Raw genomic sequence first — 23,712 nt, 5'->3', positions numbered from 1 at the left:
GGCGGCGTTGGGTTGAGGTTGAGAAACGTTCCACACTTCAGGGTATGCTTCGCCTGTAAGTGCACTGTAGGAGAACGAGCTGCCTTGTAATCATGAGTTCTGGGCTACGCCTGCGCTTTGTCCATTCCTCGCTCGGTTTGGCAAAAAAGCGCGGTAAGTTCCACGGTGCAAAAAATGGCGAAAACATACAACAGCGGGGATTCGCTAGTGGTCACCCACCTAACTACTAATCCGCCGGTACACTGCTTGTATATGGCTGAGCGGACGGGAAGCCTAATTCTCAGTGTCCTATGGTCGTATGTGGAAGAATGGACGGTGGTAGCGGTATATGATGACGGTTGGTGACTACGGCGGCAAGCAGACGGAAACTGGCACGTAGCATGAGCCGCAGCAGTATATCCACCTTTTGTATCAACAAGTAATGTGTGGTCGGAGATCGTAGCGAGGATGGAGAAACGCAGTGGATTGATCGTATGAACAGTCGTACAGCGAGGAAATGTGAGCGCTGATTGCGAACGGCTTCGGTGACGCATGCAGGGTGCTAGATTCACAAGTAAGCCAGAGGGTGACTATAGAAAGCTTGCAACATCATGTGTAGTTGTCCGAGAGTGTCGACGCAACAATGGGGAGGAAGAGGAGGAGAATGAGGCTGTTGGGTTGTGCTTGCAACGAGCGGCGCTGGGCGCGATGGGGGCGATGGATTGCGGCACAGTTAGGAGGCGTCATCCTTGTGCGCATGTAGGTGCGCTTTTGTTGCTATGGCACACCTGAGTCACTTTTCGTGTGTCGCAAAGGAGATGCGGTGGCTGATGGAAGTATCGCGACGTACACGACAGAAAGGCAGTCACGTCGTGTGGGTGATTGCGACGCGCTACGCGAAGAGCCCTGGGGGCGTGTCGCGCCCACGACGTCGAGATCGCCGCTAAGCAACGGGGTCTACTTCCGCACCGCGCTCGCTCTTTCTTGGAAATGACTGCATCTAAAGCTATCACGGTATTGTCTCATACTCACACCTAACAGCGCCGTACTGGGGCTGCTGAGGTGCAAGTGGCGTGAAGCGCTGATGTATGGACACAGCACTATTGTAGGTAGCGATGCCTCAACTGCCTAGTAGTTCATTTGTAGAGGTCTACATGTCTCAGTCAGACGGTCTATACGACACTTTGCAGCAGACTTCGGAAGCAACATGTACGATGTCGCTTTCTATCCTAAGTTCAATATCATTGAGTATGCAAGATAGAGTATTGAGCCTGTCTATGACGTAAACGTCGTAGTTCGACTTGGCTACACCAGTATCAATATGCGACATAGGGAAGAAGCTTCAGTCTCGCGAATTGCTTCGTTTCTCCGCGTACGATTCAAACTCCAGCCCAAGAAGGTCAGGATGAGAAAGCTCCACATCCATAATGTGCGAACGAGCCCGTCTCTTCTTCGCCCTTAGCCCCACCTCAATCAACGCCGTACACAGATCCAGCGCACGATTAAAGGCAAGTACTACTAGCGGGAATACTATTACCAGTATGCAGAGAGATAGCACGAAGCTTTTCGCATTGCGCTCAAATCCGAAGATATTAACTTCTGCCGAAAAGTACTGAAGGGTCACCAAGGCCGGAGTAGTAAGCTAAGCCAATTCTTTAGCTATGTTTGTTGTGTCAACCAGGATACCAGAGGAGCTTACCCATATGATGATGGTATTCCTTCTCGCTACCATGGATGTCGCCTGGACAGCCAGCGTGTTAGCTCTGCTCAGTGATTGCATATCTTTGTTGATCCGGTGGGGGTCCAAGTTGACTTCGTGAGTTCGTCGGCTCCGTAGGCTATCATCAAGTTCGAGTCGTAGTTTGAGCTGCGCAAGTCAGTTGACCATCAAGATATAAGAGTAGATAACTTGCCGACTTCAGGCAGACTTTGCGCCAAACATCCAACGCCTCCAATTTTACTTTCAACTTCCTCATAACTTCCACATTCTCCTCGATTTCTCGCAGCAGGAAACGGGTATCATGGCCTTTGAGATCGGAAAAGTAACCTATATCCCCATCAGGCCGTACGAAGTGATCCCAGGCATCGATCGTCGCAGAAAGCACCAGGCGAACTTCGGTTACTATACTTTCTAGTTCAGCCAAGTGCACGTAAGATTCTTCAAACGAGTTTCTGTTGGTGTTGGATAAAATATTCTTCCTCTTAATGCGCATCAGAGTCAGTATAAGCTGATGTAGTAGAGGTCGAGATGACTTACCAAGTTCATTGAACCATGTTCAAGGCTATAAACAAGGTATGTCCATTCTCGGCAAGCGATACCGATGCGGGATTTGATGCAACAGAGGAAATATCTGCGTGAGCTTTCGTACAAGTCACGGTGAATGTACCGTGGATTATCACCGTCGAGGCTCGCGAACAGATCTTCTTGAGGCATAGGTTCTGAGGTCTCTTCCTCATCAGAGGACTCGCCGTCAGAGTCTTCGTTACTGGGCGGCATATTGTTACCGAAAGCATACCCTGTCCATCGGTGTTCACTCCAACCACAAATTACGAAAGATGTCGTGGCTTCTTGTATTCTCCATTGAGAACTGCCTGGCCTTGTTGTGGATCCTGGTAAGTTGAGGAAAGACAGATCGGCTCGTCGGCTTATATCTTTCGCTGCGTGGTGTTCGCTCACAGATGAGGAAGCAGTGTTCCGCAGTGTGAGGTAGGGAAGCGAAAGCTCCATGCAGTATGTCATGTCAAATCCGTGTTGCTGATAAATGTAAGCGCTTGCGACAAAGGATTGTAGTGCGGCTTACAGGAATAGTCACACTCAGCGACATCTCCCGGTCGACGAATCTAGCGATGATTCCTCGTAATGCATCGACACAGCTCCAGGATACACTGTTCACAAGGGCCGAGAAAGCTGTGTGATTTAGGTGAGGAACGTATCTATACAAGTAGTCAGTGAGTGCATCCATGTTACACATAGCAAGCTTGCTTACATAAGGTGCCGGTGACGAGACATAGGTATATCGCCAAAACGCGACTACATATCGATTAGTACATTATCCAGGCTTTTCATCATGCTACCTTACCTTTGTCCACATTTCATTTTGAAGATCTGATAGAGGCACCCATGCAGGGACTGCACTCTCGGGCCATGATATCTTGTAGTACCAAACTCGCTGTTCTGTCTTATATGCAGACTCTGAAATTGAGTTTGACGGTGGGATTTTCTCTCGGTGGATAGTCTCCAGCGTGTGCCTTTCCCAGGAAGGTATGCCGTTCTCGGAATGGCATATAAAGGTAGCGAGAGGGTCGAAGTCGCAAACTATACTTCTCAGCCCCTCAATGTATGGTTGGTCTGTGAAATGATCAACTGTTCGAAGTCTCCATACTTTTGCGCCACGATTGATGGGTGTCTGACGGATAGAAGATCTTTTCTGACAACCCTTGAGATGTGGAAATCGAATCTTTGGCTTCGAGATAGTTACCAGGTGTGACAAAGTTGCGGGGCTTTTAGGACGAACCGCGGCCGCTCCTTCGTTGCATTGCGACTTGGTAGGCTGCGCACCAAGGAGATCAGAGGCGGTTGGTAGCGTCACCGATATAGCTCCCAAACATTCTCTCATGTTCTCGAAAGTATCAAGAGCAGGAATCATGTAGGCTTCTCCAAATGGGTTTGTGGCGACAATGTGGCCGTAGAGATGAGGGGCAGTTGGGTGGACAACCCATGATCCTGAGTCACCTTCACGTACTGATAGATTGTCATTAGCATTGCGTCTACTGAGATTGCTGGTAACTTCTCACCGTCGCCATGCCAGAGGTTCAGCATGTATGCGTCCACAAAGCACTCGTTGTGAGAAAGCCATAACCTTGCGGAAAGACTAGAGAGCTCTCCGTCGCGAGAGCCTTCTGTAGCGCCTAGAAGCTGGACTGCTGCTGAGATGTCGTCTGGGAAATGCGGCTTCTCCGCTATCAATATAGGCCGATTCTGAAGACCCTCGGGTTCGTGGGCTGACGCATGCTGGACCTGAGTGACCGTATTCGGCAAAGGAGTAGCCACGTCAAAGAGGGCCCAGTCATGCGTCAACGTCGATCGACCGGCAGACACACCTGGTAATGCTGATGGAAGCAAGACGCAGCCGAGCACGTCATCATCGGCAATCCACTCCAGAGGATCGAATCCGTTCCGCTTTGTAGACGGTTCCGTATGCATTCCAGGTAGTACCGCAGTACACTCTTGGAGCAACTCTTTGACTGCGTGACCAGCCGTCATGCCATGAAACCCAGTCTCACCACTGCCATAGGTGACCTTGAGCACACCTCCGAATGTGGCTTTCCGGGTGAGGGTCTGCGAAGGCTGCTGTAGATTTGTTCGCAATATGACCGGACTTCCGCAGTAGGTGCTATGCCGAGCGAAGAAGGCTCTCTGACCGCAAGCATCAATTGTGAAGTCGTCGCTCGCTAATCTTATAGGCCTCGGTACTACAGTTATGTCTAACTGAGGTACCGTTTCGCGGCTCGAGCGTCGGAGTTCGAATACGACCGGTAGCTTTATAATCGCCTCGAGGGATTCTGCTAAATCTGTTGCGCAGAAGATGAGAACATGTAGTTTGGCTGCATCGAAAGTCCTGCCAACCATTCTAAGCTCTATTGAGACGTCCCTTGGACGGCTCGGATCTTTCGCAAACACGTCCTCCTGGATCTTTCCTTCGATCGCATGCCGGACTCCAAGGCCATGTCGTAGCGCATCCTTATTATACGCTTTCTTGTAGATGTACAGGTCTGTTCCAGGTATTTCGTAAGCTTCCGATTGCGTTTGTGCTGGCGCCTGTTCTGGTGTCAATGTTGATTCAATCGCATTCGTTGTCATGGATTGATAGGCAGAGTCAGCGACAGAAGGGGTGGCTCGTTTTCTTGCTGTCTCGTCCGCGTGTTGTGAGCTATGTGTAGAACGTAAGACACAGTTTTCGTTGTTTCGGCCTGAGCTGATGCCGCCACGAGAATTCAGGGCTTGTAATTCGTGGGTCATTATCCTCATGCAACGTCCGTGGAAGAACCGAAAACATCTACAAAGACGGTATTGAGAACGCAAAGGAAGTTGCGACCTAGCTCGGATCGTGGGACGAGTGGGCAGAAATGGGTTGCCAAAGCGGGGTTCATGCCTCAAGATCGCACCGGTGAAGGAAAGGCGTTCTCTTGGCACAAAATCAGCCGCGCCCATATGGTGGCTCCAGTCATACCCCGGCCTAAACGTGAAGGCTTTGCAGCATCTGCAGCCAAGGTAGTCGGTCCTCATCCTGTTGATCCAGTCTTGGGAGTCAACGTGGCAAGGCACGGACACGTGATGAGGCTGAAGAAATCCTGCAGCTACATACTCGTCAACTTTAAAAGGCCAAGACTACCCGCACAGTCAACTTCCAGAGCTCTGATGGCCGCAGAGTTCAAGATATTGCCATGCATGGCACAGTTTCCTTTGGAAAATCCTTCAGTGGACATGAAGGATGAGGTCTATCGGGGACTATTCGGTTGGCGAGATTGTGCTGATTGCAACAACAAGGGAGACTGTGTGGCGACGGGATGCCCTTGGATACGGACAGCTCGACTCGATCACTACCTTCAGTTCTATTTCGAGACCACCAGGTGGAGTACGCCTACCGATCTGAGTGAACGACGCTGGGCGCTGCGCGACCATCACGACTTACTCGGTATTGTTCGCCTCGTCAAAGATCAGCCCAGGCGTAGAAGACGAGAGTTAATCGAAGACCACTTTTCGACCTACGGCCACCCGCAGCCCGCTCTTGCTGACCAAAAGCGCGCGTTCGATCTTGCCATCACTGTGATCACAATGATCTATTGTTCTGAGTGTAATCCACACTATCAGGATCCGACGCTCGATCCAGTCCACTGGAACGACGGGATTTCAGCGTGCGAGTTCGTAAAGTCGAGGCTGCCCATTGTAACGGAACGTGGCCAATGTAGCGACATATCTCGAACAGCATCCAGACCATCAGTGGGAGCACTCGACCGTGTGGGCATCACAGTATATGGAACCGACGACCTTCGAAAGCACCTGCTTTACGATACCGAGGCGAAGGCGGTCTATGTCTTCCACTTTGTTGGCTTCCTAGAAGAGCAACTGCGTCAAAGCTGTCCCAACACTACAGTCAGCCGGTCAGTACGCCTTTCTTTGTTCTTAATACCTAGGTAGTCTGACTGTAGTATAGCGAGGTGATTCCCGAAAGGCTTGTTACAGAGACTCTCCTCACACTCAAACTCTTTCTATTTCCATGGGACGATCCAGCTAGTCGTACCATAGCTGTAAGCCATAGCTTTGATCTGGGTTGTCTGGAAGTCAACCTGATTGACCACGTTGGAGGTTATGCTGCTCAATACAATTACTGGGGTGCGCGCCTTCGGATCTTGGTTGGGGTGTTGGATGACCGAAAACAATGCCGATCGATGGCCGCGTGGCTCAAGCAACGGAGCCTGCTAGAGCTCGCGACACTGGCAACGCTTTTCCTAGGAGTAATTGCGATACTTGTTGCGATTTCATCTGTAGCTGTGGATGCGTGGAAGGTTCAAGGCAAAGATACCTGATTGACGCTTGTAATCGCGATTGCGTAATTGTAATGAAGAAGAGCCACTAGGCACCAACGCCACGAGCCGATAGAGAAAAGAATGCGATAGTCCATGGAAGCGTTGCGACATACGCGACAGCGAAGACGTGACGTCGTCGCATTGGTGGTTGCAGTGACGTTGCCTTTGGGCAGTCGCGATACAAGCCCGCGCACATGAATCCCGAGGTCCAACAATGATCGCCGCACCTACGCCACGATTTCGCACCCTTGCCACCCACGCGATTCTAGGCCCTGTGCACCGCCACACCCGCCATTTATCATCCCATCTACCCTCTTCCATCCCATTCTCTCCCCATCACATCCACACCCACCCGTCCCATCCACCTCTGCCAACAGGCGGCAAGACACGGCACAATCAGGCATCAGGACACGTAACACGTTGCACCAAACGCGCTAACACGCTGTCACATGGCCTGGCCTGGCGCCCAATCAGGTCGCGACAACGACGTTGTTGGGTTGTTGGGCGATGAGGAGAGGCGAGTGGGAGTCATACTTTCGCTCGACGTGGCTGCTGTGGCTAAATTTGCCTCAGCGGAATGTTACCCAAAATTTTGAAGCTGAAGCCTGTGTTGAGGCGATGTGACTAAGAAGGCGAATGTCCGTTCGGAGTCCGTCGGATCAATCATCACCGCATGAAGAAGGCAACAACTATAATCACAACGCCCAAAGGAAGCGTAAGCCGGAAGCCATGGAAGGCGCAAATGACGTGATGCTACACAGTACATACTCTGGTTCTCGCGATGCACCTCGTACTCGGATATCACACCCGTAACGGCATGAATAGCGGCACGGTTGCCTGGGCATATGCGAACGTCTGTCTAGGCAGATAGCGCACGCGCCCTTCTGCCATAAGACATCGCGGGTAAGGCAATCCTGCTAGGCACCAAGGGCGTTGCGAACGAGGCTAAGGTATGCATTGTTTTTGGGGGCCAAAAGCCAAACTCAACCTCATGCCGCGGCAGACAAGAAAATCACGAAGATTGCAAGAAGGAGCGAGACTGTCGAGTGTCTATCTTTTCAATTACAGTACAATAGTTTAGAGTGGCATATTCCATCTATAGGTTCGAGCGAGGTATCATCTGTCCGTATCCCCCCTTCCTTCCCCTATCCAACCCATTCCATCGCAGTCTTTGGTATCATAGCTATCGTGGGTGAACATGTGCCAGCCATGCGTAGAGTGCGTAAGTAGTAAGGAGATATTACAGTTTAGGGGTGTTACAAGGAAAGCAAAAACGCTCAAGTGATATGTACAGTGAGCGACAGTGAAGTTATGGAACAGAGAATGAGGCTAAGCGGAAGAACGCCGGGAAATGCATCGAGTGACAGAAACAAAAGGATCCCATCATCATCTATGACTCTGTTGAAGGGCCATGACTGCCTGCTCGAGCTGCCGTAACCTCGAGTCCTTCTCTTCATTCTCCTGTCGGAGGCGCTTGATCTCAGAGCGCATCTCATCGTTGCCACGGTCCGAGAGGCCAGAGTCAGAGCCAAGTCGCTTGCGCTTCAGACTCATCTCATCTTCCTCGCGGTAGTCCATGGTGCGGTTGTACGGTGACTCCGAGGTGCGTGACTCAGGAATGGGAGAACCCCCCTCCATCTCACGCCTGACCATGTCGCGGCGGATGATCAAGCCATGCATATCTGCCGACATTGATGTTCTGCGGTGAACACGACGGACATGCTCAGCGAGGTTCTCCTTCCGCGTGAAGCCGGCGCCTGAGCTGCGCTTGCAGTCGTGGAAGGGGCAGAAAAGGGACTTCTTGGTACCGCCGTGCATCTTGTGAACTTCGCGTTCGTGGCGAAGAAGGCCACCGCTGTAAGTGAAGCCTTGGAGCTTTTCGCAGCCCTTGACGTTGCACTTGTAAGGCCTGTCATGCTTGTCCATGTGTTTGCTGTAAACGTCAGTGTCTGTTCATGTGAGTCTGGGAATACTATCACTCACCTCCATTCGCACTTTCGGTCAAAAGATGTACCACAGCATTCTTGGTACTTGCACACCATCTTGCCGTCTTCGTTGCGCGGTGGTTCTTCGGCGCGTTTATAGCTGTGGTTCTTCCGTAGTGATCCGTCGTCATCGCCGTCTTGCGAGGAGTCTACAGAGAGTCCCCTGCTGTGGCTTCGAGGCGGGCTTGTAACAATGATTTGACGTTCGCCAGCGGTCGGAGAGGTCATGGGTGATCGAGCGCTCATGCTGACCGGGGTAGGCATGTCGGTGAGCGAGCTGATGGAGATGTTCCGCTTGTGCTCGTGCGGCACTTGCATGGAAGTAGGGTTTGGCGAAAGCTCAGTCATGATGTCTGGATATCCAAGGTTGAAATACTGAGGGTTGTAACTGTGTTGCTGGGCCTGAGGCTGGCGGCTTGGTTGATATATACCGGGAGACGCGAAGGCAGTTTGTGGCTGAGCAAAGAGATCGCTTCCCGCCGCTCCGGTGACTCTAACTCTCGGATCTTGAGTAGAAGTGATCAGATGACGCGGACTGTCTTGAGGTGGCAACGTATATGAGTGCCAAGGAATTTCGTGGTCGGAGCCCAGATGCGGAAAGGCCGTTAGAGGTGGCGCAGCAATGCCTTGATCTTGAGGCGAATAAAAATTAACGGGCGGAACTGCCTGGAAGTTTGGTGCGGATACGCCATAATAAGTATCTGGATTTGGATTTGTTAGTCGCAGCTGCGAACAAGTCCAGCCTGAAACCCAGGGTAGGCAGAGAAGTCGTGACTCAACTCAAACGGACACGGGACACTAGGCACTTACTTGGTCGCGGCTCTGGGTCCGCACCTTCTCCAGCCTGACTAACCCGCAGGACTGGAACTGGCAGCCTGTCCGCAAGACCATTCAAACTCAGATCGGGCTCCCAGGTTTCCGTGTTTCGTGCCTGGAATGGAGCATGGTCCACATGGACGTTTGTCGCAGGCGTCGCATGCTGCGGTTGCTCGCCAATCAGCTCTTGGCCAAAGCTGAGGTCTGCAATGCATTAGCACCAATCGGGATAACCACAAACCTTCTTCGTGTTTTCACGCTCGACCAATCGCAACCAGTCATCCACCTGAGCAGAAGCCTCATCGGGCGGAAAGAAATGTAACACATACAGTCTGACGATGCATCGGTATCCCACGAAAGATTGAGGTTGTGTAGCACGTTGTTGTACGGCACGCGGTCTTTGCCAGTTCCCTCGTAAAACATCCAGCAAACTCCCCACAGAACGGCTAGCGACGGTTTGATAGTCCATGGGAAGGTGCTGAGCGCTTGTGGCTTCTCAGCGAACTCTGTAAACCAGGCCAGGAGTTTGCGCTGCCTCTTGTCGTGATCGCCGCAGAGCAACTCGTCCAGGGCCTTGCGTGCCAAGGACTCGATTAGGTCTGTCTGTAGCCGCAGCAGTAGATGTTCATAGTTGGCAATGAAGTTCTCGTCAAGGATCAGTCCGAGGTCAAGCCCTTGGGCCAAGAGCCAGTCGTCACCATACTGCCGGCGACACCCCGCAAGCACGTTGATCGCTTCGTGTACTGCCACGAGGAGCTGGATAGTTTCGTTCATGGAACGAGCCTCCAAGATCGACGCGTTGTCGTGTTTGAGAAAGAGCCTGTCGCTGTCCGCGATAGACGAGAACGCGTTTCCCGCTACATGGAGTTTGCCGTCGACGTAGCGAAGCATACTAGGCCCGCAGGTTCAGTAGTTGAAACTAAACAAAAGCTTCCGTGAACGTACTGTTGCACCTCATTCCCTAGGTTTCGACTTGCGGGAGCAGCCGAAGCCGGCGTCTGCAGGTTGCGCGACGGTCGAGTGAACGTCGCACCCTTCTGACTCTTGCAGATGCGATTGGCGACGCGACGCGACTGCTTCGCATCCTGGACGCTGATCCGTGATAGATTCTGGGCGACACTTCGGAGGCTCGGCGCGAGGCTGATGCCAAGAGGGCTCGCATCGATTGAGCCATGCTGCACACGCGGCTTGACACGACGACGAAGCTGTTTGACAAATTGGAGGATTCTAAAGGTGAGGATAATGCTCGTTTGCTTGTTGCGCTGCTGGATCGCCATTGCTAAGCGAGACGGGCGGTCCGAAGACGTAAGAAGAGACGACGTGTACTCAACCTTCGCCTCTCGCGTTCGCAGCTAGCATGTATATACTTGGAATCATCCAAGGGCGGAGCACATTGCAGAGTGCCTGCCGGTGAGCCTGCCTCGATGAGAGGAAACCGTCAAGCCACGCTGTACGGCCACACGCGGCGTGATTGGCTGGCTCCCGGCTTGTTGAAGTGCTCAGCCACAACAGAATGCCGCTTGATAACCTGGGGCATCAACGCCAGACTCGACACCACTTCTCCCACCCTATCGTTTGGACAGCCTGGTAAAAGACAAGGTCACGCATTGAGTGAATAGCGTGGCGCAGCGGTTCTCCTACCTTGCACGAACACTTTATGGGCAGGCCCCCACAAATGTGCCGTGTTGCAGTCGTTTGACCGCCATCGTTTTGTCGTTGCCTTGAGAGACAGCCTGTATTCCCCCAGCACCGGTGTCGTCTTCATGCGGAACGTTCAGCGACCATCGGAAAGTATCGCTGACCGCTTGACGTCTATGAATCCTCGGGATCTGCGGCTAGGATGTAACGAGGTCCCCCCGCCATGTTGGTGTTGCGGCCTTCCGAAACAAGGTGGAACACAGATCCTGCATGACGTCTCATAGCTGGGGATGGTTGCGGCTGATCATCGGTAAAGAGGACTCGAACGATAAGGACGAAGCTTTTGGTGATTATGGACGTGGTGTGGAAAAAAAGAAAACATGTAGGCATTGAAGTTGCGGTGGTTGGATGCTTCCGATACCATCTATCTCTCACGTGGAATGAGCGACCCTCTCCCCCCAACTTCAAGTCGCCAAACCTCTTATCCGACTCAACGTACTCCGCCTCCCGGACAGCAGCATCCCAGGCCTATAACCCGGCGTCACACGAAACACCCCCACACCCCATTGCCGAATCGCAACATGTTCGCACCGAGTGTAGATCCGGATGCCAAATGCAGACCATGCATGCGAACTATCACGTGCGGCCTCGCGGCTTCCGAAAGCCCGTTTCCTCTCGGACAATGCATGAACAAGTTTTGAATCTTTGGGCGGAGAGATGTGTACCGAAACCTGAGAGGCCTCAGGCGGCAAGGTTTGTCAAACACGAGCCGAGGTGTAGGAGGTATTTCAGTTCTCGCGACAATATTTCGCGTGATCATACACTGGTCCGTTATTCTCTCTGCGATCGTTGTGCAAGCTGCTGTCTCTCGAAGCATGCTGAATAATGAGCATCGATCGGCTCGATGCATAGGTGCTGTATATTGTTAGGACAGTGTCAGCAAGGCAAATAGTGGGGATTATTCGTAGACAACCTCCCAGCTGACACTACGCCTGGTACGTGAGAGACAACGAGAGGTGAGAAGAGACTCCGGCCTTCAATTGTAGAGAAGCGTTATCATGCTCATGTCAATATATTGTACAGCAACCCCGCTGGCTATGCATTTTCGCCTTTCGTCCAGCTCTTTGTTATCTTCTTTTCCTCTTCCGCTCAACCTTGCACATCCTCAAACGCTCATGACCTTAGGCCCAGCAAGAAGCTGCCTCCACTTGAACCACCGCCAGTGCCGCCAGAATTACCGCCGGGTAGATAGCTGATGTTGGGGTTCCTCGCCAACATCTGCGCAATATCCTTCTGTGTCTCAATGCGCCTGATCAGCACCAAGCCGTCACCACTCTTGGCCACTGCCTTTGAAATTGTGTCGGCAGCCTCGGCTTCACCCTCTGCCCTGATGACGTTGGCCTGCCTCTCCTGCTCGGCCTTCTCGACAATGAAGCGCGCGCGCTCGGCCTCTTGTTGTGCGATCTGCTTCTCTTCGACGGCCTTGGTGAACTCTTTGCCGAAAGTCATGTGGGTGATGGAGACGTCTTCGAGGGCAATGTTGAACTCGTTGGCGCGCTTGAGCAAGTCGGTGCGAATGCGGTTCGAGACGGCCTCTCGCTGGGTGATGAGCTCGGCGGCATCGAACTGGGCGACGATGGCTTTTAGGACTTCGTTACCGATGGAGGGCAGGACACGCTCGTCGTAGTCGAGACCGAGGTTCTACTAGCGCGTTAGATGCAATTCCTCAAGCTGCCTGCTGCACGAGTGGGGGGTGGCATAGACATACCTGGTAGATCTTAGGCAGCTGCTTGACCTCTGGGCGATGCAGCACCCTCAGTGTGAGTGTGACCATCTGCAAGTCCTTGCTGCCCGTCGTGGTGCTGATGTTCCGCGGCCTCGTCCTGACATCGAAGACAATTGCCCGCTGCAGCCATGGTACCAGAAAGTGGGTGCCCTCGTTGACGACTTGTTCCTTGACTCCCGACAGACGATCGAAGATGACGGCGCGGGTTCCGCCCTTGACGTCGTAGAGGGAGCTCTGCACGACACTGGCGCCGATGGCGGCAGGAACGACCCAGCGGAAGAGGGAGGTGGGTATCGCAGCCATGGTTGGCGAGTTGTGCGGATTTGGTGTGGTGAGGCGGCGGCAGGCAAGATGCGGAGAATCGTGAGAAGTGGATGATGCTTCTACTGGAAATATGGTCCGAGCGTCTGCGGCGAACGATGCCCGTGATTGGCGCAAACACTACCACCACGGATGCACAACGAGAACATGCTGGCGGGTTGAGGCGTCTTCATTGAATAGTTCAGGCTGTTGCATCATATTCTTACTCGACCCTGGTACGTTTCTGCGTATGGGGAAGTCACGGAAGAGGGGCTGTCAGATCAGGGAGGAGGCACTCGGTAGATAAACAAAGAGACTCATATGCGTGTCGAAAAGGATGTATTCATCAACGCCGATGCTGATATGCATATGTGTGGCTTAAAGCCCGTCTACGTACTCCCCGCCTCTTCCATCACCCCCTCCACCACCTCATTCTCATCTGAGCGACAGCTACCAGTACAAGGTCGGCTCACTACTGCTCAATGAAGCCCTTGTGCTCCTTGTGCGCCTTGTACCAGTAGCTGTCCTCCTTCTTCGGCCGGAGCTCCTCTGACAGCTTGTCCAGGATGACCGCCAGAAGCTTCTGACGGCCATCCTCGTTCTCCGCGTCCCGGTTCCAGACGGCGATCTGTACAGCGTTCCAGCGAACGCTGTACGAGATCCCGCAGATGTCGTCGTTGAAGGCTGTTGATGATTAGTTTTGAATACGTGTGAAATGTTGGAGAGGAATGAACTTACAGGCACGCTTGGTCTCGACAGCCCCCTGCAGGACGTCACCAACCGCAAGCAGGCACATCTCGTGCCAGAATTGCGCCGCCACGTCCTTGCTGACCTTGAAGTACCATGCGCCGCCGCGCGTATTCCGCGGGTCTTCCCAGACCGGCTTCACACCCAGGTGGAAGAGGTGTATCGAGTCTCGCAGCTTCAGGTTCTCAACCGGGATGTTGTTGAAGTGCTGGTAGAACTCCTTGACGGAGACGATCTGGTCTCCGAGCGGCTTGGGGCGGGTGAGGTACTCTTCTGAAGCCGCCTTGTCCTTGGGCGCGGCTTGCTGACCCTTCTCTGCCCAGAACATCCACTTGAAGCGGAACTCGGGTACTCGCACCGACTTGAAGATGTTGTTGAGCATGGCGGTGCCGCGTGCAGGCGAGGCCGTGGCCGACTGCTCTTCAGCCGATGCCTTCGGGAGGTCAGAGGTGCTGAGCACCGGGAAGCGACCAGCCATGGCGGGAGATGTGATGGGGATGCCGAGGTTGCTGCTGATGAGCTGGAGTTCCTTGATGTTGGAACGCGCGGTGAAGATGCGCTTGCTGTTTTCAATAGCGAGGTCGTTGGCGAGGTCCTCGGAGGTCTCCTTGGGCTGGACGTTGGGGACGACGAGGATGGTCTCACGGGCAATGGCCTTGTTGAGGGTGACGAGGATGCGATCAGCGGCGGCCTTGGCCTCGTACGTCAGGGGCTCGTTGGAGTAGGGTACGCCGTGCTTGGTCGCGTAGATGAGGTCTTCAAGAAGAGAGACGGAGGTGGACTTGCGGGCAGCTGCTGCAGTCCTGAGCTTCTTGCGGGTCTCGGTGGCCGAGGCAAAGAAAACTTCGCGCTCCTTGAGCTTGGCCTGGTCAGCGTTCTGAGCAGCAGAGGCCCTGAGCATGCCGATGATACGAATGGTCTCGTTCATGGTCATGGTGATGGATGTGAATGCGGTATAGGATAGAGTGATGTAGAGAGGAGAAATGACGACTGAGAGTCTCTGAATAGATATAGAAAGCTGGCGGATGGTGGTTTGCAGATTGTGAAGGCTTGTGAAGAACAGGAGTGTGATGGACGAGAGACAGTCAAGGACGAGCGATTGGAAAGTTTTTATGCTCTCCCAGCCTCCTCATTGCAAAGACAAACAATAGCAAAGAATTCTATTGTGGGCTTCGCTTGAATGACGGTGGTGAAGGTGAACGCTGGAGGTGAAGACGAGTGGACCAACCAGCGCTCAGCGTTGGGCTCGATGAAAACTGATCATGCTGGCACAATAGCAGAACGTGCAAGACGATAGCAGATGCTCAATAGGGAAATATGCAATCATCTGATGCTGATGCTGGATTGGGGCAGATCGATCTTGATAAGATCCATGGATGGGTGCATGTGGACAAGTCTGAGGCCGACTTTCGATCGGGTGGCAAGAAAGAGACGATGAGAACGGAGATGGATGAATTTGTAGAGATTGTAGCGACATGGGAGAATGAGTACATACCTAATGTCTGATACTCAGAACTCTGGCGCAAAGACAGTTGAGCCTTGCACACGGTTGGTGAATACTGATGAAAGTCTGAAGCGGGGCAGCGACACACCGACTCTTGCAGACAGCGTCACAAAAGCTATGAGAACAGGTAGAGAGGAAGATCACAGCAGCGAGACTGTAAAGATTGACGAGAAGGGGTGAGGTCGGATATGTACGAGGCCAGCTGGAGCTTTAAGAGGCTTAACCCCTCGGACAGCACAAGTCAGCCATGCAGGCGCCCGCTCTAACTACGTTTCAAGACGCCGTTTCACGACCCCTGCTGACACCAACGAGTCGCTTCTGCCTCAGGCCAATCTGCAGCCGCACGCCTTGGACTGTGGAGCATCTGACGGGATATCCCATTATTATACATGTACTTGAACATGTCATGTGTGCATATGTGGTTGGCATTGGCTGTCGGCGCCATGTGCTGGAGAGGGCGGTGACGTAGCCAAGGGTCTTCTCCGGCTCGCTACCCTGGCGCGAGATCTGCACCCGTCTGCGCGAAACTTTGAATCTTGCCCAACTTTTTCCCCAGACTTTTGTAACCCACTTCCAAACGCGTAGACGTCCTTAACCGTCTCTCCTAAGATTACCCATATCGAACACCACGGAGGAATTATGTCGCCATACGTCCACGAAGCCGTCGCGCACCGCAGCAAACGCGTGCGCTTCTCCAACGAGCCTGAGTCCTCGCCGCCCTCGATATCCTCTGACCCCGCCCTCGCGTCGACAAACGCTGCAGACGATTCTACCACGAATGCAAGCGACTTTGGCACCTCGGATAGCGACAGCGAACTGTCCGAATCGAGCGAAGAACCCAGCAGCGACGAGAGCTCAAGCGAGGAGGAAGACGACGATGGCGAGGACACAGAGATGGAGCTTGAAGAGCCACAATCACAAGACGGCGTCGTAAACCTCCGCGCCAATAGAGGCACGAAGCCAATTATGAAGTTGGGCAACGAAGATCTAGGACCAGACATTCGCGGCTTCCTCAAAGACTTTCTGCCGCAGTTGAAGGCTGCAAATGAGGAACTGGAGGCGCAGAAGAAGGCCGGGACGCTGAAGAGTCTGGAATCTGTAGAGGGACAGGACGAGGGCGAGCCGTATATTGAGATGGTGAGTAATGGATCTTGGAGGTATCGTAGGGCGCTGCTGACAGTGTCTAGGACCTTGGACTAGGTGTTCTCGAAGAAAAAGACCCGAACGCGGATAGCGACAAGGACAGCGCGAGCGATGCGGAAGACAGCGATAAGGAAAAGGATGTGTTGGGCAAGCTGATGGGGCGCGAGAAGAGAGATCCTGCGAGCATCGAGGTCGTGCAAAACACAACAGAGTCAACATGAGATGCTGGCCAAGATGATTGCCGTCATTACGGGCGCCTTCAGAAACGGACTGAGCTACGGATACGACAGTGTTTGTGCGCGATCCGCATGCTCATACTGAGGCCTTCACCTATCCAGCCACTGGTTCGCCTGTCAAAGGCCTGATGTGTGAAGAGCGAACGAGATTCGGTATAACCCCTCACCTGTGGCTCTGTGCGGAAGCTAATGTAGCATAAGGATCACGCAACCTTCCGGTATGCTCTTCAATGTACAATGTAGACATTGCAGATATGGGACCTGGGCTCGGAGTTCAACGACTGGATATCAATATCACGCATACACAATCACATACTGCAAGCACGCAATGCTTCGTCCTGTGAAGAACCCACGATGCATTGGTGGCTATAAGTAGCCGCCCCAGCACTTACACTTACCCTTCCTTAGACCTCACAGACAACGCATACACACACTACCATTTACAGCATCATTCGACTATATCGACAACAAACTTGATCATTATTCCAGCTCCACGAGACACGACTACGCTCAACGACCGTATCTGTCCCTCGTCAAACACAGTTGGGCCCAAGCCTCTTTTCTGTACCATCGGCCATTATGAGTGGAGTACCAGGTAGGGGTAGGGGTAGGGGTTCTGGAGACAAGGATGATGAGAAGAAAAAGGCCGATGAGAAGAAAAAGGCTGATGAGAAGAAAAAGGCTGATGAGAAGAAAAAGGCTGATGAGAAGAAAAAGGCTGATGAGAAGAAAAAGGCTGATGAGAAGAAAAAGGCTGATGAGCAACACCGCAAGGAAGCGGAGCAAGGGCAAAGACCGATTCCTCAGGGGAATTTTGCGGTGACATCCTCTGGGAAGTTTGGAGCACCAAAAGCACCACCCAGCTATATGACATCCTCTGGGAGGTTTGGACCACCAAAGGCAGAACCCAGATATGAGGGTGAGCGAAAGAATATCTCGGTTGATTCAGCGTTCAAGACGGCCAGCTCAGTGTACAAGTCTAAGACTGAGCCTCCTGATTATGCCCATGGACCCAACAAAGCCGCCGTGGACCCATTCTACAACCTGAGCCAGGGCTCTATTGAAACAGGAGCAAAGCTGAAACCGGGTAGACCACGACGTAGAGTTGCTACTGGCAATGCACAGCCCCAAGGTCCACAGCTGGGCCCTGCTTACCCTACAGCTCCGTCGATACCACAAACACGGGACACGTCGCATACTCATAGCTTCCAGCAGCCCCCGCAGCAACAATTACCACCCATATCGTCGATTCCTCATGCCTCTCAAGCTCCGACAAAAGCACGAACATGGGAAATACCACCTGCTCAAGCAGATGGGTCACGGCGGCCTCCAGTGCCACTAGCAGTAATGCCACAGATTTCCCATCCCACTACAACTCCGGCGAGATCACAAACATGGGACACGTCGTATACTCAAGCAAGTAGCTTCCAGCAGCCTCCAGTACCACGATCGGGAATGGAGTCGATTCTTAATCCCCTTACACCTCCTCCGGGAGCTCAAACATGGGCAAGGCCGGCTACTGAAGCAAGTAGCTCCCGGCGGCCTTCACGGCAACAGCCGCGTGCGCCTGTGCCACAGTACCCCCCACCTGGACAATTCGCACAGGAAACTCAACCTCCACGTGCCTTCCAGCAACCCCCACCTAGACAAGAGCTAGGTTACGCTGAAGAGTATGATCCACATCGCCGTCAAGGACATGTCCCCCATCAAGCTGCTGGCTATGGTTCACTGCAAGGCTCATATTCCTATGACACACAGCAACCTGGATATGACGCACGCGAAGCATATCCAGAACCTCCTCGTCGACGACAGACAGACCCAAGTTCGGACCCGTACGCGGCTAACCCGTACACGGCTATTACTCAGCCTCTTGAGACTCTATACATAACCCCACGTCCGATTCGAGAACCGACTTATCAGGCAACCCCGATGGGCGCTACAACCGCCAACCCATCCGGAAGGCCAAGACATAGTCCACCATCGGAGGATGATGATACACGACCGACAAGGCGACGGAACACTGGAGATAACATTGAATCCACACCTAAATCAGATAAAATGGGCTTCGGTTACATCATGGGTCCGAACAAGAAGTAGGGCCGACCTAGAAAGCAGAACGAGCAGATGAAGTTAGGCATAAATGTTGGGATTGTTTCAATAGCTGGATATTAGATCGATGGTGTGTCTTAGCATTCTTACGCGACAGGGTTGGAGCTGGCTCTGTACTCTGGAGGGGGGAAAGATGCGCTTGGGTATTTCTTGTGTTGCTTTCTTCAGTAGCAGATTTTGGTTCTGGTTCTTACTTGTGTGCTTAGTATGGTGTAACTTTATTATGACTTCAGCATAACTTAATCTGGATTTAGCGAAAGATTTCTGGCCCACCCGTACTATCCTGTTGTTCTTGCCCACCTCCACCTTTCAACATGCATCACTAACGCCTCGCAAATGCCTCGGTGACACCACATCCCCCTCAACAAGGGGCGTCTAATGACCAACACCCCCCTTCGCCCACGTCGCATCAGCATTCTCATGAATCTTCGGCACCTCAATATACTCCCTCACCCCCTTCTTCCTCTGATAATCGCTATCAAACCGCTGATCCCTCTCCTTCAACCTCTTCTCAAAATCCGGCATCTGGTCCGCTGCCGTATAACTCGTCATCAGCTGCGGAGGTCCAAGCGGCAACTTGTCACCACGGTCAGTCTGCCAGAGATGGTAGATCTTGCCGTATAGCTCGACCACTTCTTCCATCTCCTTGTTCTCGGCTACCTCCCATGCGGCTTCTGGTATGCCGGTTGGACGCGGCATGATTAGCATTCCGGACTTTACTTCGAAGACGTGGGAGTGCCAGAGCTTTTGCTCTTCGGCGTCGAGGGTTGAGTAGAGTTTGGGTGAGATCATGTACTCTGAGATTGTATTAGTATGCAGTCTTGCGATTGAGGACGCAGGATGCTTACCAATGCCGATGATCCGCGCGCCTTTCTCGGGCGAGTCGTAGAGGATGCATTGGCGTACTTCATCGTTCAGGTGCGCGCAGTAGTGGTTTGCTTCGACTGCATCGCGCTTGGGGTCGTGAGCGTATGCGTGAAAGGCGTTGAGGTGCGCGCATATCCTCTTGACTGGCGCGAAGTTCTGTACAATTGGTTAGCGTAGTCACTATACGAGCAAAGTTATGCTTACCTGAGTCATACCAGCACCAGTTTCAAGTGTGTTGTTGTATGCACTCTCAGGCTCACCGGCCGTTTTGTTGTTCACTGGAAGCGAGTCCATGTTGTGTTGTGTTCTGGATGATGTCGTTTCTGAGTGTTGACTGATGGTGCTACTGGTAAGGCCTTGGAGATATGAACTCTTTCCTTGCTTTTAATCTCAGTTGCTTGTCGAATTCGCCGATGATAATCGCCGTTTAGGAAAAGTTATCGGCGTCTCAAATGGCGAAGTTTTGAGAATGCACATGGGACCATGAACGGAGGTTGACGTCATGATGACTTTTGATTGGGTAAAACACCGAACCCTGCATCCCGAGGTCTTTTCTTGGGGAAGCAAAAGCCGACGGCCAAAGACACTGCAACCTCAACTAAGCTATTATCGGCGTCTTCTCCAAGATGATTATCTCATTAATTTTGGAAACCACAGGGAGGCCTGAACTGTCTTTGGAGCAACACAGCACTAAACGCTGCTAAAAGCGATATTTCGAGGTCTAACCGCGCACAACATGGAAAGCTCAGTACAATGCATACAACTTCTGAATGTGCGTTTCGGCTGGGGCGATGACCAAGCGTCTCCGGTATTGTCTATACTCTAGACTGCGACGGTCTTGCACATGTAACCGCAATACTGACTATATCTAAAAGACTAAGGTGTAGTCGAACCTCTTCGTTTGAACTTGCACTCAACACCAGTCTGGACGTTGAAAGAAGCATTGTGCGTCTTCCATGGCTTGTCATGTGCCATCTCAAAGTCGAACCGATGTAATACTTCGGCAGTTACTTTGTAGATCTGTGTCAAAGCGAGCTGTGCATTGTTAGTACTTTCCTACTATGTGATCACGGTGCACTCACAGGCCTTCCAACGCATGTCCTTGTTCCAGCACCCCAACCCAGAATTGTCTTGTCCATCGCCCGAGTACGATCTTCACTCTGCAGCCATCGCTCGGGAACGAAGTCTAGCGCATCTTTTCCAAATACGTCTTTGTCGTGCGAAACGATCGAAGGGTTCATTCCAACTGTGTAGCCCGCTGGGATGTACTTCCCGCACAGAGTGATTCCTTCGTTCGGAGCGTACCGAGGCATCGATACCGAGAATGGAGAGAATAATCTCAGGGCTTCCTTTACAGTCGCTACGAGGTATGGAAGAGAAGATACCTGACTGTACTGTACTGGTGATGAGAGGGCACCGTTCTCAAAGGCCGCATCAACTTCTGCGCGCGCCTTTTCCAGTTTATCGGGGTTCTTCATCAAGAAATAGAAAACGGAGCGCATTGCGATCGACGTGCTATCAGCTCCAGCCATGCTAATAACAGTCAGCATGATACTCCAGGGTAGCTGTTCTGTCAGTACACATACATTGCAACCCACATGTCCGATGTGATCTCTCTGTGCGAGTAGTTTACTTTCTCTCCCTTTTCTTGCACAATTGCCAGAAGCTGAGAAAGTAAGTCGGGTCGCTTTCCCGTCACTTCAAGGGTTCTCTCTGTAGCTGCCTTTGTCTCTATAATTGCTGTCTTCTTGATGTCCTCCACAGCCAGCACAGCCTTCAGTAAGCTCGGGATGCACACAGCGACCAAAAGCAGAAATGGTCGTATGTAGTACGGAGTGACTGTCAGAAGGGTAAGAAATGGCATTGCAAGATGGACCGAGTGGATGTAGTTGTTGTAATCGATGCTGTCCTTGAGAAAACCAAAGGCTTGACCGAAGAAGGCGACACCGACGCTGTCAAACGAGTACCTAATCCACAGGTTAGACTGTGAAATCCTTGACAACCAATTTGTAGCTCACATCTCGAGCCAAAGACCAAAGTCAAACACTTCGTTGCTGTCGGCGAAGCTACCCAACCGTTCAAGAAAGAGTTCCAAGGTCGCATCCAGATTCGGTTCGTTTTTCAGTATGCTGGAAAGCGAATAGACACCTCCAACAATCCTTCGATACGCTGCGTGCGCTTTCTCGTTGGTCTGCGTGAACAAGTCCGGCTGGCTGTTTAGTCCTGATGGTCGCCATGGATTGTACCAATCCGTCTTTTGTAGGGCCTTTTGAACCGGGTAGATGTGTGGAATGGCCGTGGTGTCGGTCGTCACTACCTCATCGGGTGCGATTCGAATGATGGGGCCATATTTCTGGTGAAGAACGCGCTCGATAATCTCAATGTCGCCTTTGTGATGGTGCCACATAAGCCATGTTCGTGATACCGATGCCCAGAATGGTCCTGGAACCTTGGCTAGTGGATGGAGGGTTCGAGTATAGATGGTCCAGACGAGATAGTATGAGACGAAAGATGTAGAAAGGTAGATCAAGAGGACAGATCGAAGATGTGCACCCAGAAAAACATCATGTAGAAGCGTCATGTTGCATATCCCGACGTTGAAGGACAGAAACACCACGCGAACGATGGTGGAGGGGACAGACGGAATTATCTTCCATCGTCGCTCATCGCTAACTGCAGCACACTGCAGCCAACCCTTTCAGGCCCCCGATAGCGAGCTACGACTCGAACAGGCCGTCCCAGTATACTGAAAGGAGAGACGATGCCGAAATGCGGGTCTCTCTACTGTGGGCACACTGCAAGTGCCGGGGCGTACCGCAGACCCTCGCGTTCTGGCCATGGTGTGCGCTTTGCACGAGTCGCAAAAGCAAACTCATGACATTCTCAGCTTCGCCAGCTGAACCAGAGTCGCCGATGAACCCCGCGAACTATTCGTTGTTCGATTTGATGTGTCCAGACTGTCCAGCATCGCTTTTTCTCATTGCCATGTGGCGGGGAGTCGGAAGGATGCTGCCGCGCTCGGAATGGCCGAATGGGGGTTGCTTTTGCAAGGGGGTCCACGGCAGCACCCCAATTGTAACACCCTGTTCATAGCAGGCTCAGCCGCCGTCCCGTGTCGCCTATCCCGCCTGCCGCCTCCAGAGTTTTGCATGACTTGTGACTTCTTCAACTTTGCTGTCGCCTATCGACGCAGCTTACTCGTGTGTCTGTTCACAGTCTCCTCACGCTCCACGAAGCGAAGCGAAGCCAGCCCTCCACACACCTACCGTCCCCCAATGCCGCCTCAATTACTCCAGAGATGCATAATCACGACGCATGAGACTATAGTCTACAAATGCGCAAGCCTAAGAGCCGCTTCTTAGCTCGCAACAACGTCTAGACTATCAATTTGACGTTGTGTGGATATCTGGACTTCCGCGGGGAGCCAATAGGATCTGAAACCGCGATGATGGATGCACAACCTTGAACGCCTCTCCATCTTTTTTCCTATGCCACCAGGAATACTATGGTAATGATGGCAACGCTGTGTAGTAGGCATTCGGGCCTTTGTACACTGGCGTAGCCACGCATTCTAAGAATTGATCGGATTACTCACAACGCGGCTTACTACATCTTCACAAAACAACTTCCGCATCGATATGTACTTCGGCGAGGACTCAATTCAGCTAGGTTTCTGATCCCATTAACCGTTTCGGTAGTCTCCGGATGCCGAGCCGCCTGGGACGGCACGTCTGTCATGCAGCCTGCTCGGTAGAGTTCGCCTCGAATCCTACGCAGGTCAAGCAGAAACAAATTCTCCTGAATATCAACTGGGATATCGAATACCGGGATGCTGGTAAGGATGTACGGAAACGTGCTGATGATACCTAAGATTCGGGATGGCATTTGGCCATGGCAGCCTCTCTTCTGCTTTTTCACCACCATCGTATGCTATATGTATCAATGATCATTGAACGAGGATCGACAGCTCGTCATATTTGTGGCTCACTTTCTTGGGTCTTTCATACTATTCAG

General features: G+C 52.4%; 8 protein-coding genes across 8 annotated transcripts; 2 read left to right on the top strand and 6 right to left on the bottom strand.

Annotated features, from left to right (window-relative positions):
- Window positions 1–3,622: 3,622 nt before the first annotated feature.
- Window positions 3,623–4,840, bottom strand: J4E92_002011 (uncharacterized protein; the record flags this gene model as incomplete). The annotated part of the gene is made up of 1 exon (XM_051493417.1): window positions 3,623–4,840. One exon carries the CDS (start codon window positions 4,838–4,840, stop codon window positions 3,623–3,625), a length of 1,218 nt encoding a protein of 405 aa, XP_051356648.1.
- Window positions 4,841–7,953: 3,113 nt separating this feature from the next.
- J4E92_002010 (uncharacterized protein) lies at window positions 7,954–10,645 on the bottom strand (the record flags this gene model as incomplete). Its single annotated transcript, XM_051493416.1, has 5 exons — window positions 7,954–8,500; window positions 8,551–8,905; window positions 9,363–9,572; window positions 9,698–10,260; window positions 10,314–10,645. 5 exons carry the CDS (start codon window positions 10,643–10,645, stop codon window positions 7,954–7,956), a joined length of 2,007 nt encoding a protein of 668 aa, XP_051356647.1.
- A 1,534-nt stretch (window positions 10,646–12,179) lies between these two features.
- Window positions 12,180–13,095, bottom strand: PHB1 (Prohibitin-1, subunit of the prohibitin complex (Phb1p-Phb2p); the record flags this gene model as incomplete). Its single annotated transcript, XM_051493415.1, has 2 exons — window positions 12,180–12,707; window positions 12,775–13,095. 2 exons carry the CDS (start codon window positions 13,093–13,095, stop codon window positions 12,180–12,182), a joined length of 849 nt encoding a protein of 282 aa, XP_051356646.1.
- Window positions 13,096–13,564: 469 nt separating this feature from the next.
- On the bottom strand, window positions 13,565–14,773 carry J4E92_002008 (uncharacterized protein; the record flags this gene model as incomplete). The annotated part of the gene is made up of 2 exons (XM_051493414.1): window positions 13,565–13,776; window positions 13,831–14,773. The coding sequence occupies 2 exons, from the start codon at window positions 14,771–14,773 to the stop codon at window positions 13,565–13,567; spliced, it is 1,155 nt and encodes a 384-aa protein (XP_051356645.1).
- A 1,209-nt stretch (window positions 14,774–15,982) lies between these two features.
- On the top strand, window positions 15,983–16,707 carry J4E92_002007 (uncharacterized protein; the record flags this gene model as incomplete). The annotated part of the gene is made up of 2 exons (XM_051493413.1): window positions 15,983–16,480; window positions 16,531–16,707. The coding sequence occupies 2 exons, from the start codon at window positions 15,983–15,985 to the stop codon at window positions 16,705–16,707; spliced, it is 675 nt and encodes a 224-aa protein (XP_051356644.1).
- Window positions 16,708–17,301: 594 nt separating this feature from the next.
- J4E92_002006 (uncharacterized protein) lies at window positions 17,302–18,819 on the top strand (the record flags this gene model as incomplete). Its single annotated transcript, XM_051493412.1, is given in 2 exon segments — window positions 17,302–17,305; window positions 17,318–18,819. 2 exon segments carry the CDS (start codon window positions 17,302–17,304, stop codon window positions 18,817–18,819), a joined length of 1,506 nt encoding a protein of 501 aa, XP_051356643.1.
- A 387-nt stretch (window positions 18,820–19,206) lies between these two features.
- On the bottom strand, window positions 19,207–19,992 carry J4E92_002005 (uncharacterized protein; the record flags this gene model as incomplete). The annotated part of the gene is made up of 3 exons (XM_051493411.1): window positions 19,207–19,628; window positions 19,680–19,854; window positions 19,903–19,992. 3 exons carry the CDS (start codon window positions 19,990–19,992, stop codon window positions 19,207–19,209), a joined length of 687 nt encoding a protein of 228 aa, XP_051356642.1.
- Window positions 19,993–20,574: 582 nt separating this feature from the next.
- Window positions 20,575–22,105, bottom strand: J4E92_002004 (uncharacterized protein; the record flags this gene model as incomplete). The annotated part of the gene is made up of 4 exons (XM_051493410.1): window positions 20,575–20,733; window positions 20,781–21,231; window positions 21,285–21,665; window positions 21,717–22,105. The coding sequence occupies 4 exons, from the start codon at window positions 22,103–22,105 to the stop codon at window positions 20,575–20,577; spliced, it is 1,380 nt and encodes a 459-aa protein (XP_051356641.1).
- Between the last annotated feature and the right edge of the window lie 1,607 nt (window positions 22,106–23,712).

The sequence above is a fragment of the Alternaria infectoria genome (assembly GCF_024043175.1).
Source record: "Alternaria infectoria strain BMP 0036 chromosome Unknown scaffold_2, whole genome shotgun sequence".
NCBI classification, from domain to species: Eukaryota; Fungi; Ascomycota; class Dothideomycetes; order Pleosporales; family Pleosporaceae; genus Alternaria; species Alternaria infectoria.
Note: the sequence above shows the minus strand (reverse complement) of the source record. Positions and strands in the feature narration are given on the sequence as shown.